This window comes from Crotalus tigris, unplaced genomic scaffold (assembly GCF_016545835.1).
Source record: "Crotalus tigris isolate CLP2741 ecotype Arizona unplaced genomic scaffold, ASM1654583v1 scf7180000017545.3456711, whole genome shotgun sequence".
Classification (NCBI taxonomy): Eukaryota; Metazoa; Chordata; class Lepidosauria; order Squamata; family Viperidae; genus Crotalus; species Crotalus tigris.
The window spans coordinates 1,056,812-1,071,637 of NW_024096464.1; the positions used below are offsets into that span (position 1 = coordinate 1,056,812).

Consider the following 14,826-nt stretch of genomic DNA (forward strand, 5'->3'; position numbering starts at 1 on the left):
GAAGATAGAGCTTCTTACAAGACAAAGAGCAAAACAGAAACTTACATCAGATTTGGATCAGTTTCTCCATATTCATCTAAATATGGCGCAGGATAGAAAGAACCTCTATTTTTGCCACCAATCAGCAGAACCCTGCAGTCTCTGATTCTTAAGGAGAAAATAGAAAAAAAAACTGAAAATCAACAGAAATTTGCTGGCAGGCTTAGTACAAAATATTAAGAATGTGCAAAAAAAGTCGATCATATCTAGAGAAAGTCTACGGAAAAAGTGTTTCCAACTTATTTTTCTCTGCTAGCATATGTACCCGTTTCACTATTCCCAAGGATCATAGTCTTGTTAAGTGGGGGGAGTTATGACATGAGCAATCACTCTCCCTCACCCAAAATTAAGCACTGATCTCTTCTCCAAATACTGTAAGGCAGGGTTTCTCAACCTTGACAACTTTAAGATGTCTGGAGTTCAACTCCCAGAATTCTCCAGTCACCTAGGCTAGCTGGGAATTCTAGGACTTGAAGTCCAGAAATCTTAAAGTTGCTAAGTTGAGAAACATTGCTCTAAGGCAGAGGTCCCCAACTTTTTGGGCACCAGGGACCGGTTCTGAGGAGAGAGGTTTTTCCGCAGACTGGAGGGGATGAGGTTTTGTGTGCTGCCTGCATTCCGTGGATGGGGTTTTCTTGTTTGTGCGGACCAGTTGCTGGCATGCTGCAGCCCAGTACTGGTCCACGGACTGGGGGTTGGGGACCCCTGCTCTAAGGTTCCTTTTTACTGAGGACACAATCCAATTTCAGGGATCATTCCAGGCTTTGTTAACTAATCTAATCTGACCGCTTATCTCTTCACAAATAAAAGAAAGCAGAAGAATTATTTTTACCAACTTCTTTCCTTGAACTGGCATCTGAGTTATGGGTGCTATTCTCCAATATATCTGGCACACACAAAATTGGGAATCCATCACCATGCCCCAATTAGTTTAGATTAGTTTTATTTTCCAGCTATCACTTACTTGAGAAAAATGCAAACTCCAGCACCACATGAAACCGCATGTGAATTGCAAGCCCCCAGCTCTTCTCCATTTACTAGCACTTGGCAGCAGGTGTTTTGAGAACACAACATAGCCCCACAAAACAAACATAGGACAGGATGTTTGGTTTCATCATCAGAAGATCGAGGGCACCTGGACAGGTAAAGTTAATTACACAATGAGATTTGGAACCAAGATGGCTATTTTGAAAAGTGCTCTTCTAAGTATAGTGCCAAATCATCAACAAACACTATTTTGGTTGCTAATATTCGTACAACCAGAAATTAGAAGGTAGATAATAAAATGTACTTTTCAGCATTGTTATATTTCAGTGCAAAGAAATCAGCTACAATGGAAAATGAAACTAGCTAGTTCCAAACAGTTTTGTACTGTTAATATAGACTTATACCTAAGAAACATGGGACAGTTTTAGATGTATGAATAGATGTATTAAAGTTTGCTTTAATATTCAAACGTTAGAATGTTCACATAGAAATCTGGGACTAGCAAATTAGATAGAATCTGAAAGTTCAATTTCAAACTGGATTGAAAATTCAGCCATATAATATGTTGATTTATTTTCTTATTATGTTTGGATTCACAGATCATAAAACAAAAACAAACCCAAGATCTCTCTTGATTTAGAGCAGTGTTTCTCAACCTTGACAATTTTAAGGCATGTGGACTTCAACTCCCAGAATTCCACAGCCAGCAATGCTGGCTGTGGAATTCTGGGAGTTGAAGTCCACATGCCTTAAAATTGTCAAGGTTGAGAAACACTGATTTAGAGAGACTTTTGCACATGTAGCTAGTGATATCTCTGCTAAAAGACCAAGGTAGAAATGTGCTTCTCCCATTTATAAAGCTGAAACTTGTCAAAATGGGAAGAAAATGTCTGGGATAAACTGTGCATTGACTCTACACTCAAACTATGGTACAGAATTTTTTCATGTAAAGCATAATCCATGATTTGACATTATGACTGAACATAGTCATAATTTCAAATTAAAAATCAATTGAAGCCTTAAGAAATGGTCTTGAACACAGTCTTTTCAGTCTATAAAATGTGATTTAAATTGGATAGCAGTTATAACAACTAAATAACAGATATAGTAATGAAGTACTTCTGAAGTTAAATTTGCAAAGCATCTCATGCATTTTGAATATTAAAAAAACATTGATATTATGAATTATCTTCTTAACCAATATTATTTACTGAACTTCAGGGGCAATAATATTTTCCAAATACTGGATCTTATATAATTTAAAAAAACATATCACATAAGCATCTTTATATATTTTTTTTTTTGCAATATTACACTCAGGGTACCATCGAAATAGGGTGGCCAGTTCTATAAATACAATAAGTTCTACTTTACTATGAGAAAAGTGTGTATAAGATCATAGTTTGAATGTATTAACCTTGTGAGCTCTCAAGCTTCCTTCTTCCATTATATATTCAAGATGGACAGTATTTAATATTTATTTGTTATGTATATATGGGTGTGGGTCTATACATATATTGTACACAGTATGTTTAAATGTGTGTCTTGTATGTGTTTCACTTTGAGAGCGGGCAACTAAATTTCATTTCTGATGTGTGTCGTTGTGCCCACAGTAAAAAAATGACAATAAAGGTTATCTTATCTTATGAGGATAATAATTTCATCATTGGCATCTGACATACAGAGAAGTGAGACTTCCTGTTCAGCAATAACTGCCATTCATTTTGTACTTAAAGACAATAAATTTTCTTTTTAGGATCTTTTTAGATTCTTGTTGATCTCTAATCAATATTTACACCCCTAAATATGCTTTCAAAATACTTGGAAGAGTTTTTAGAAAAGTTTACAATGGGCATTACTCTTTACTCAGTAAATGTGAAAATGTAAAAAGAAGAGTTGTCAACACTGAGAGATACAAGAAAATCCATCTCCAGACTGATAAAAATGCTTCCATGTAACATTCCAGTTAACCTGGAACAGGACACCAGGGCACTGATTAGGTCTAGCAAAATGGTACAGGAGGAGGCAAAAATTCCATCACCACTTTTTGAAAGTTTTCCTGTTGGAGAGCTTTCCACCAAGATAATTTGGGTATGGGTTAGTTGCCAATATGAAATGAAGCTACTTATCCTTAAATGAATAGCAAGGAGAAAAATTATGACGTTGTCTACTTAAATATTGATCCTTTAGTTATCCTTAATTCAGTTCAATGAAATATTAAGTGTTTCTAATGAGCAGAGCTTCTGGTTCTCACCTAAATTGAGATCCTTGGTTCAAAAGGCAGCTGTAGTCTTCTGGGAGCTCTATTAATTTATTTCTTTCCCTTGGGTATCTAGTTGTTTAAACAAAAAGAATTACGTGTGCCAGGGTTCAAAGAGGTATCAAAGCATCACCTGCTAGAGTCAATTCCCAGAATTCATCAGCCAGTATGAAAATCCATAGATCTTCAAACTGCCATGGTTAAAAAACACTGTGTTAAAGTGTTCCTCAGTGGAATTCGAAATCTTTGCACACAAAATGGTTTAAGGCAGAAAAACAAAGTAATTATGATGTTCAAGCCAGAAATTTATGAGCACAAAGAATTGCATGTGCATTTCCTTTTCATTACTTTCTAAATAATAATAATCTAAAGAGACATACAACTAATTACAAGTGCAACAAAACCACTAAAAGGAGATCAGATGAAGAAGTGACCCGAGATCACATCCCTAACACTTATCAGCAAGCAACTATAGAGACCTTGAAAATGGGTCAGCACATTGCTGATGGACAAAGGTAGGTTTAAATGGTGTGAGAGAGTTCTGAATAAGGGTTTCTACTCAATTTTTAAGCCACTGAAAGAGGTCATTTAGAAAACATACAAAGAATCTAATATTCCACCCATCCCAGTATCTTTAAGACCAAGGACTGCTTACTTGAAATTCTGGAATAATACAAGTACTCCTTGCCTAACAACTACAGTAGGGACTGGAATCTCCAGCAATAAGCAATGTGGTTGCAAAGTGAAACATTGGTGGCTCTGGCAGATTTATGACATCACTTCACATTCAGTTGTGATTTTACTGCAAACTTCTCTACTGACTGCTTGTTAGAAGCCAGTTGTGAAATGTGCAGATATTGATCATATGATCACAGAATGCTGCAATGACTGTAAACGCCCACCAGTTGCGAAAAGCCGAAATGTTAGTGATATGACTGCTGGAATGCTGCAACAGCCATAAATGCAAGGATTGGTTATAAAGTTACTTTTTCAACAGCACTATAACTTTGAATAAACCCCCCCTCCAGTTTAAATAAATGCCTAAAGTATATTTTTCAAATAGGAGCTACAATAAAAGATATCTTTTTATCAAAGAACGATTCACTTTCAATATATGACAGCACAGCTTCTGATTATTTGTACTGATTCAAGTGTCGGTCCCTACAAGCAATTTATTACTCAGTCCAGATATTTGCTATTCCTTTAAGTCGACCTTCCCTACATTGATACTGGATTTCAGTTCTTGTTGTTGGAGAAATAATTATGGGAATTGAGGATCATTGGGAAGGCTTCTTTGCATATTATGTTTCAATAAATTGATTGCAGTAGTGTCTCGAAAAGGAATGTTGAATTTACAGTAAAGAAAACATTTGGAAAGGAATGAGGAACACATTAACATTAGTATGGGAATGCTGAAATCTCATTTGAAGGATCAACATGAATTCAAACACTATTCAATCCATTTTTTTACTGAATTCCAGGGAAAGACTGCACCTCTTACCTAGAAATAATATAAAAAGCATTCAGAAGTAGCAAGTTAGAAATATATTCTGGTTTGGATTAGCAAAGTCCATATAACTTGTATGTAGATGGAGAGCTAGAAAAATGAAACTTACCTTATTGCAATACTTTTTCCTTCCAGGAAGCAAAGCACAGCAGGATCAGTGCACCATCTGTTTGAAAAATTTTCTATCAGTCTTGTCAGTGGCAAAAACAAGGGGAAAGACATATAATCCTAAATGGAAGAAATGTTTAGGCTCCTGAGTATAATTTCCTATTCAGGCGGGAATCTATTAAACCATCCCAAAAGATGGCTGCCCAGTTGTTCCTTGAACAAATCCAACAAAAGGGAATTTAGCATGTCTCTTGATCACTGGTTCAATGTTGAATTGCTCTATCTGTTGAAAAGCTTTTCCTAACATTCAGCTGGAATCTGTCTTATTTTACATAACACAATTATTCTGTGGACCGCACTCGGGGGCAGCAAGGAAAAAGTTTTAGTCTTATTCAGTGTGATACTCATTAGAGTAATTGAAATTGCTGACATTGTCTCTCCTCACTATCTTTTCTCAAGGTAAACCTATCCATTTCTCTTAAGCTCTTCTCTTAAGCATCTTCTCTCTGATCAACCCTCACTGCTTTTCTTTGTATTTGCCACAATTTTTCAGAATCTCTTTAAAAATATCTTCTTAGAATTGACCCACTCAGTATAGAATGACATTACCGCTTTCTACTGACATAGCAAGTAGCATATTTAATAATACTATTTGTTTGCATATAGCATATTAGCTGTTGTTTTGCATCAATAAATACCTTTGAAGTAAGGGCTCCACAATATTCCAATATTCTTGGAAAAGCATGAACAGATTGGTAGGTAGAGACAGATAATCACAAAGTGCCTTGAACTGATTTTCCTCTGAAACTGCTAAAAGATTAATTTTAGATATTAGATGTAATAATTAGGTAGTAATTGCACCACCTAGCATAAAAGATTTCTCCATTCAAAAAATGCAGTCTATGCAGTCCATCAATTGAATCAGTATAAAAAATACTATAAATAACCAGAAGGAAACAATAGTCTCATAGAAGACAATAGAATTCATGAAGATTCTTGTTCTTACAGATGAGCAGAGCTGCTGGTTTATTTTCTTGATGACTGTAACTTTAATAATTCAAGTTGTAACAGCTTTTTTATACTGGGGAAAAAGAAGAGGCTTCTTATATAACAACCAATTGCCATGTTGATCATTTCTGTAAAGGCTGTGAAATTCTACTTTTAAGAAATCAAACTGATACTGAAGAGTTAACAAGAAATTAGGACTATTTGCTCTCCAATCTGAAACAGCCCCAATGCACAGAGCATTGAGCTTATATAATTTAGTATGTCTTCTTTTTGAAAAAAAAAAACCTTAATAATCACAATGCTCCCCCTTTTATATTCATGACTGCAGTTACCAGAAAACAGCAAAGAGCAACATTTTAAGAAGAATGGAGAATATTGCTTGAAATTGAGAATGTGATGCATGTGAATTGATATTTAAATTTTACCCATATTTAACAGCACGTTTTGTTTCCTGAACAATTTGAAATTGGCTCCACCTCAAAATTAACAAGGCTAGCCTATGCAGGTACTTACTGGATGAAAGTTCTTCAGGTGGAGGTACTGCCAGCAGATAATGGAAGAATAAAGCAGCGCAACGGAGGTAGGGGGTGATGCCTTTCTTTATACAATCCCACAAATACCAGCCTGGAACTTGCAAGCTGTAACAACTATAACAATTCAAATATATGGGTTTAATATTTTCAAACTTTTGAAACTGGATTAAAATCCTAACTGATTAAAAATAAATGACTGAGGCATAGTGAAAAATATATATTAAAAAAACCTCTCACTAAAGCATAGTGCTATTTTTTGGTAAGTATTCTTTCATCTGCTATGCTCCAAAATAAAAATTTTTCTCTTTTACATCAATAAATATATACTTGAGAACAGTTATGGAAAAGTGGCAAAAATAATTAATCTCACTCTAGAAGTATCCAGTTATATTCAAATAATGTGCAACCAGTTAGTGTTATTAAAAGGGCGGCTAAGTAGATTGCTATAAAGGCAATTTTATACTCTGCCTTCTTTTTTCTGTTTATCACCTTTTCTCCCCCTAATGACATGATAGCAGTGTTCCAATATCTCAGGGGTTGCCACAAAGAAGAGGGAGTCAAGTTATTCTCCAAAGCACCTGAAGGCAGGACAAGAAGCAATGGATGGAAACTAATCAAAGTGAGAAGCAATCTAGAAGTAAGGAGAAACTTTTTGACAGTTAGAACAATTAATCAGTGGAACAAACTGCCTCCAGAAGCGGTGAATTCTCCAACACTGGAAGTTTTTAAGAAGAGACTGGACAACCATTTGTCTGAAATGGTATAGGGTTTCCTGCTTGAGCAGGGGGTTGGACTAGAAGACCTCAACGGTCCCTTCCAACTCAATTATTATTATTATTATTATTATTATTATTATTATAATGCTCTTAACTGCTGCCCCAAAAGGTGTTGCTCTATCAACAGTGATGTTATTTATTTTGTTAAATTATTTAGATAAATGCAACATTGCATTAAATCATATTTGCCTCCAGTCATGGTGTGCTGCTTAATCTAAAAGGTGAATAAAGCAATCATAGTTTGTTTGGCTCGTCTTCCTTCAGTTTGAAACAGCTAGTACCTTGCCTCCCTAATGAAGTGGTTCTTGACTTAGGCAGGATACAAAACCTAGCCAAAAAATACATCATAACATTGCACACTATTGTATTTATTTGTTTATTTATAAAGGTTTAAAGGTTTCCCCTGTCCTTGAGTGGGTCACGGGGCGGTGCTCATCTCCATTCTCAACTGAAGGAGCCTGCATTGTCTGAGAGACACTTCTCTCATCATGTGGCCAGCATGAAAATACGGAACTGTTACCTTCCCACTGAAGTGGTACCTATTTATCTACTCACATTTGCATCCTTTGAACTCCTAGGTTGGCAGGTGTTAGGGCAAGAATGGGAGCTTACCCCATCGCGCGGCATTCAGGTTTCGAATCCAGATTGTTGGCTTTCCAACTGACAAACTGAGCGTCTTAACCGCTGAGCCATCGTTCCCCTGTTTATTTAAAGCCCACCTCTTTATTTTTATAAATAATTCAAAGCAGCAAATATAATAATACTCCTTCTTCCTCCTATTTTCCCCACAATAACAACCCCATGATGTGAGTTGAGATGAGAGTGAGAGACTGGCCCAAATTCATCTAGCTGGCTTTCATGCGTAAGGCAGGATTAGACTTCACTGTTCCTGGTTTCTAGCCTGATATTTTAACGGTTAGATCAAACTGGCGCTCATGCAAACTAACAATTGCAATCAGAAAAGCAAAAGCAAATTAGCTGAATTTTTATTTTTTATTCTACTTTTTTTTCCTGCCCTAATCCCCTTTTCCTGTGAGACATTCGCTGATGTACAACATATTAGCAAATGTCACAAGGAAGTGACATTACCGATATGTGAACTTCTGAACTGAAGAAACCTCCCCCCCTTCTTTTGAAGAATGTGAAACACCAATGCAACATCTTTATCTTACCGATTTGTATATCTGCAAATTTCTTTGCAAAAAGATTCAGCAGCACGTGCTTCTTCACTATCACTCAGTATCTGACCAGAGGGACAATCTGAAAAGATCATTATTGGCAATTAATAACTACTGTCAACTCTGATTGATTTATGAATGTTTGCATCTGGTGCATCATCATAATAATACCAGTATCACTTCTGAATCCAGTTAAAGATAAACATAAAAAAACCACCCCAACTGGGAACTGTCCAATAATATCTCCATCTTGCCTGGATTTTAATGCCATATTTTCTTCCTCATCCAGTTCATTAGCTTTTGAATTTTGAAAATATTACTTTTTTGGAACTGAATGACAAGGGGAAGCAGAGCTGGAAACTATCAGCACACTGATCGCATCCCACTCTAAGCTCTGTATGAATCTTCCACTGATTTTGCACAGATACAGCCATGGAGACATGACAGAGTCCAGCAGGACATCATAGATCAGTGGCTTAGCTACTGAACAGCACAACTTCAGGGCAAGTTCTGGTTCACCAAGAAAGACCTGAACAACTGCAAAGGAGTGCCACCAAAGTCCAAAAGAATATTTTGCCTAAATGTACTGAAAACTACCAAGAGGTCCAATTAGCAGAACTATACTCCTCCATAGTTAAGAAATCGAAGTAAATTCAATGCTGCATCACAACTGAAAATCCAATTAAAATGGTGCAGACAGTTGTTATCATTCAGATACATTTCATCTGGATACACACAATCTAGGTCAGGTTCAATATTTTAATGTTGCTAAATGCCAATTCATTCCTATCTTCCAGCCCATGAAAGACAAAACATATAGTAAAAAAAGAATTCACCTCTTCCCAAAATAGTATGCAAAAAGAAAAAAAGGAAAATCATGGGAAAATACCTACATAGAAACATATTTGTTTGTGCCAATCAAAAAACTAACTCTACATATATACTTATATGTTGTACTATTAAATTATTAACATTTAAATAAATTTAGTTTGCAATAAACAAGGAAATTAAGCAAATAGACCAGTATATACAGTGCAACTTTAAACTTGTTAAATAAATTATAGAGCATGAGTGTTCGTTTAGCTACAATATCAATCTTTTCCTGAATACAAAGCATTGATATCCTTAGTGATGGGCTAATTTATTGATTTAAAACATACATCACTTTTTTTGTTTTAAAAGAATTCTGAATCAAAAAGTAATACTGAAAATAATACACAATTAAACAAAGAAAATGCAGTACATGCAAGTAGGACCTGCATCAAAGCCTCTAGAACTGATCAGAGTCCAGAGAGCAACTGATTCTGGAAGCCTAGAGGTCAGCTGACAGTGGGGAAAGTTTCTTTTAAGTACCCACATCCTATACCATTTCATATTTTATTGATTAATATCAATATACCAAATTAAGCCTGGCACAGCCATTGGTACATTCATAACTGGGGTGGGGAAACACATATGAGAAAAGGGAACAAATGCACAGATGGGTTGCCCAGGAGATACAACTGAAAATCAAAAACTAAAAAAATCTTGTGCAATGATATTATCTTCACCAGAATGCTCTCTTCTGTTCACAACTGTTGGCAGAACATGAATCTACTTTTCTCAGGCCTAAGTCCACAGCCACTAATGCCAGCACTATGAGAGAAGTGGATATGATCAACGGACCTCTGAGCTCTGTTGATTGTTTTCTTGCATTGTTGGGTTAGGGAAGGTAGGCAGGAATGCACACGAGTATTATTTTACACATAAATGGAAAGAATACAAAACTTTGGCAGAAGAATCTCAAAGTGAGATTTACTCTATTATCTAAAAACCGTTAAAATCAAAGATACCTTCATCTGCTGTTGTAGTAAGAATAATTTGTGTTATGTGTGCCATAGTAAACAAATGGAAGAGGTAGAGTTGATTGCAAGCTGAGCTGATAGCTGAAGGTTGCAAGCCTACATTATCCTCCCAATACAAAGATGGAAATGATAACACAGATCCAACCTACAAAGGAAATAAGAAATTGGTTAAATTGGCTTTCATAATAGATGTTTAAAAACAGCTATCCAAACAACATGAAGAAATAAAGGTTCTATAAATCTCATCCAAACAATCAAAACCATTAGATCTGATACCATATTTTAAATTAACTAATGTTAAGATGGATACAGACAAGAACTGAAATCAAATCCAAATGAAAACAAATGTCATCTCAACATATTACTATCAACAACTTCATAAAAGAACTGTTACCAATATGACTCTAAAGGTGGAAAAAAAACCCAGTATTGGATCTACACAGTAAGTCTCAAAAAATAATTAATATTAGCACAAGCCATCAATACACTTACCAAAGCATGGAAGAGGTCCACATCTAAGAGAGATGGTGTGTCTTCCACTTTTAAATTGGGCAAAAGAACTATAAAAGCAAAACAGACATTTTAAAAAGTGGCACAATAAATTGAAATACATTGTTTGCATTATTGTCATGAGTATATATATCCCTTCCTTTAGTTATCTGATTCCTTTAGTCAAATGATAACATATTCCAAAAACTCAAGCAGCACAACCTGGCATGACAGAGCAGTTATTGCCTTCATCTAGTATTTGCTGCCACCATCTTCTCTTTCCCTCCAAGATGGGTTATAGGACCAATGCAAAATAAAATGTCTTCCCCTTTCTGTTAAATAAGAAACACAAGGTCATTTTAAGCCCCGTATCTGGTAATCAATCTGGAGCAGTCTGGGCCTTTCAATGTTACCAGATTATAAGATCCTCAAGGCAACAATCTATCTGTTCAGAACAGTACTTAAGAGTTTATTAAGGCACACAGCAGCAAGGAAAAACACAGAGGTACATTACACTTAAAGAAAAGGATGGATTCAAATTTAAACCTAAAAAAAGCTAATTGGAAGAAAATTGCTAAGATTTGAGCACAAACAAAATAAATTCATAATCCAATGTATTCACTACACCTAGACATTTGTTTGGGTTACTTTCCTGTCTTGAATACTAGACAAATTTGGCCACATATCTGCACAGCTTCTACAGGCAGTCCTCAACTTATAAGAGTTCGCTTAGTAACCATTCAAAATAACAATGGCACTAAAAAAAGTGACTTATCACCATTTTTCACACAACCATTACAGCATGCCCATGGTCACATGATCAACGTTCAGATCTTGGCGACTGACTCATATTTATGACAGTTGCAGTCTCCCAGCATCATGTGATCACCTTTTATGACATTCTGACAAGCACGGTCAATGGGAAAGCCAGATCCACTTATCAACCATGTCACTAACTTATCAACTGCAGTGATTCACTTAACAATGGTGGCAAGAAAGGTTGTAAAATGGGGCAAAATTCGCCTAACAAATGTCTTGCTTAGTATCAGAAGTTTTGGGCTCAACTGTGGCCGTAAATTGAGAACTACCTGTATTCTTTTTCTACCTTCCCCACCAACAGCTGTTGCTCAAGAAAAAAAATCAACAGAACAAAAACTTCCAACAAATTCCTTCTTTAATATTTAACCTCAAACTGAGACAGTTGTTCTTGCTTAAATACTTAGCCAATTATCCCTTGCATAGGTATCTCCAGGAAGGAAAGGGTCAACAGGAGGCAAATACTGATATATGTGTATCATCATAAAATGATATGGTTTACATAGTAATTTTAATACTATCATGATGTTATTGATAGACTGTTAATAAAATCTAGACGTTAACAGTGTATGTATTTTGATCTAATGGGGTGTCCAGAGTCTTGCAATGCTAGATGTGCTTGCTTATAGCTACACTATTTATTGAAATACAGAACTGTATTAGGAAAGAAACATTTTGAAGAAAATTTTAAATGTTTTTCAGATCTTGTGATGAAAATCCATTACCTCCTAGGAGACGTACAAGATGTTGTTGGATCACGTTTTGGGGTACTGTCGTCCTCTGAACAGCTGCAAATTGCACCAGTGCTTTAAGACCACTGTGCTAGAGTGCAAGAAGAAGCAGAAGGAAGTTTTAATGAAACTGTTCTATTAATCCTTTTCTTAAAGAACCTTATCTTCAGCGCCTGAAGAATTAGGTCAGTATATACTGGAGCTTAGTAGCAAATATGAGGAAAAGTGTACACGTAGAGAGTGACTTACTTCTCCTTATCTAAGAATCTATATATTAGTGAGTTGAAAAAATAAAAACTCAAGTCACAATCTGAAAAAAACTGCTTAAAATATTGAGCATATGTTTAGTGATCAGCAAGCAACTCTGATTTTATAATTATTTGCTTTGTCCGAAAGATGATGGTAAACAGCATGCTGAAATGTTTGACCTTCAGCAATCTACACATGAATATATTGCTCAGTTCTAGATTAGAACCTGCTTCTTGTTTTTTTTAATAATTTATATCAGGGGTCCCCAACCTGTGGGCCACAGCCCACTACCAGGCCATGGCTTGCTGGCCACTGGACCACGGGACAGGCTGGCCAGTGCACACCCATGTGCACTCACCCCCACTTGCACTAGCGCCCTGGCTACATGGTGAAAACGGGGTGCTGCGTGGCAAAAATGAGCCACCATGCGGTGAAAATGGGGTGGCACTAGCACCCATGTGGTGAAAATGGGGCAGGACTAACGAGTGTTACATAGGTGCTAGCGCCACCCCGTTTGCATCATGCAGGTGCTTGCGGCCCTGTTTGCGCATGCACACGTAAAATGCTTCCCCCTCCCTTTCCCTCTGGTCCGCCAACCGAGAAAAGTTGGGGACCTGTGATTTATTTTACCCAAGTAGAAAGTGGAAAGATTCTCCTTAAGGCAAGAATTCACCACTACTCTTATATTATACCCATGTAAGGACTGCAGGATTCCCCTGCCACCACAGAAACTGTTAACAGTTTTGAAACTGAAATCCAATTAGGTTATGGCCAGCTGTTTAGCCTGAAGTCCTTCTTCATAAAAAACAGAAATGCAGAATGCAACCACAGCATCTTTAACAGACGGCCATTCAGTGTCTATTATTTGGAAGTGTCTTACAAGAATAGATAATAACTAGGAATACAAATAATAACTCAAGAAAAAAATCACAATCTCATCTCAGTACTCATGAGCCTTGTTCACTGGAGATATACAGATTATAATATAAAGGGCAAAGCCAATCTTGTATTCAGCAGTTTACATTACAGCTAATTATATAATTATGTAGTGTTATGTATATAAATTGCTTCTTGACCATAAAAACTTATTATTTTTTTTCCTTGTGTGACAAAGGAACATTTTTAAAGTTTAAAAAATGCATATATATAATGTAAATTGCAAGGATTAAAAAGATCTCTCTCAAGAAACTATTGGTCTATTTACCTTCGCAATGGATAAAAACACATTTATTACCACTAGTCATTCATACCTGTCTACTTTGTAGAGAGCCAAATAAAGCCTTGCCCTCATCTTCTAGAAGATTTTCTTTAAAAGCAAGAAGAAAATGTAAAATGAATAAGGTATACTTTAATAGCGTCAAAAATTGCCAGATCTTTACAGTTCAATTCCCATAAATCTCTTTGAACTGCTACTTTCAGAGGGATAGGATAAGATTTTGGTTTTAATGCAATTTGACAGGTATCAAAAACCTTATTTTTGCTGTGGAATTTATTTTTACATCTGTCATATTCTCATGTCAGAGTTGGTGTAGCACAACATCTAATGCGATTTACCAGTTCATTTGCTCAAATCTCATTTTATTTGTTCATTCTTTTCACTTGAAATATGCCATATCAATAGCCAATTTAACTGTATTAAATTGTACAGAATTTACTTCTAGGAGCCTTATCAGAAACAAGCTCCATTATAGTTAAACATTCTAAACTAGCATTCTATTTCAGCTTATTACATTTGCACAGATATAGATGTGTTACATTTGTTTAGCAATAGAGCAGTGTACAGAATAGTCTCCTTTCATTTTTCAATACTAGAAATGGAATACTAGAATACTGAATACTAGAATACTAGAAATTAAAGTACAAAGTAGAATTATTTAATAAACCAAGTCTTAGCCTATGGATATTATGAGTTAATCATGATATTGTCCATGGGTATTTAAATGTTTCTTGCTGTTATGTCTAAACATAATCCTAGTACCAACTGTAAAGCAATAAATATCTTCTCATCTATGACAATTTCTAAAAATGGTTTTGTTGTAGGTATTATCATTACTACCAGTTAAAGGAGTACTAGGAAAAAGACTTGTAGAAAATAGTATTTTCTGAAATCAAAATAAACAATTTCACTATCCACTTTTAGCAGCATAGGATGTTAATGGGGACTGTAAAGGTCTGACTTTTGTCTAGCATAATCCTGCATTATGCAGACAGCAAGATGAGTGACCTGTAAATTTAATAAACACATTTACCATTCTATGTACCAAGATTTTATTATCTAAGTAGCTTTTTATTTTCAAAAAT

General features: G+C 35.7%; 1 protein-coding gene across 3 annotated transcripts in view; it reads right to left on the reverse strand.

Moving 5' to 3' along the window:
- The window catches only part of UBR1 (ubiquitin protein ligase E3 component n-recognin 1), a 71,372-nt gene that overhangs the window by 1,348 nt on the left and 55,198 nt on the right, over nt 1-14,826 (reverse strand). For 2 of the 3 annotated variants that reach the window (XM_039329333.1, XM_039329502.1), the window contains exons 36-46: nt 13,776-13,831; nt 12,271-12,367; nt 10,733-10,800; nt 10,229-10,385; nt 8,391-8,478; nt 6,423-6,556; nt 5,600-5,711; nt 4,903-4,959; nt 3,281-3,358; nt 1,004-1,174; nt 46-147 (exon numbers count right to left, since the gene is read on the reverse strand). In XM_039329333.1, the coding sequence (XP_039185267.1) occupies nt 46-147; nt 1,004-1,174; nt 3,281-3,358; nt 4,903-4,959; nt 5,600-5,711; nt 6,423-6,556; nt 8,391-8,478; nt 10,229-10,385; nt 10,733-10,800; nt 12,271-12,367; nt 13,776-13,831 (1,120 nt within the window). The remainder of the gene's footprint in view (nt 1-45; nt 148-1,003; nt 1,175-3,280; nt 3,359-4,902; nt 4,960-5,599; nt 5,712-6,422; nt 6,557-8,390; nt 8,479-10,228; nt 10,386-10,732; nt 10,801-12,270; nt 12,368-13,775; nt 13,832-14,826) is intronic. The other variant, XM_039329415.1, reaches the window with a different exon arrangement.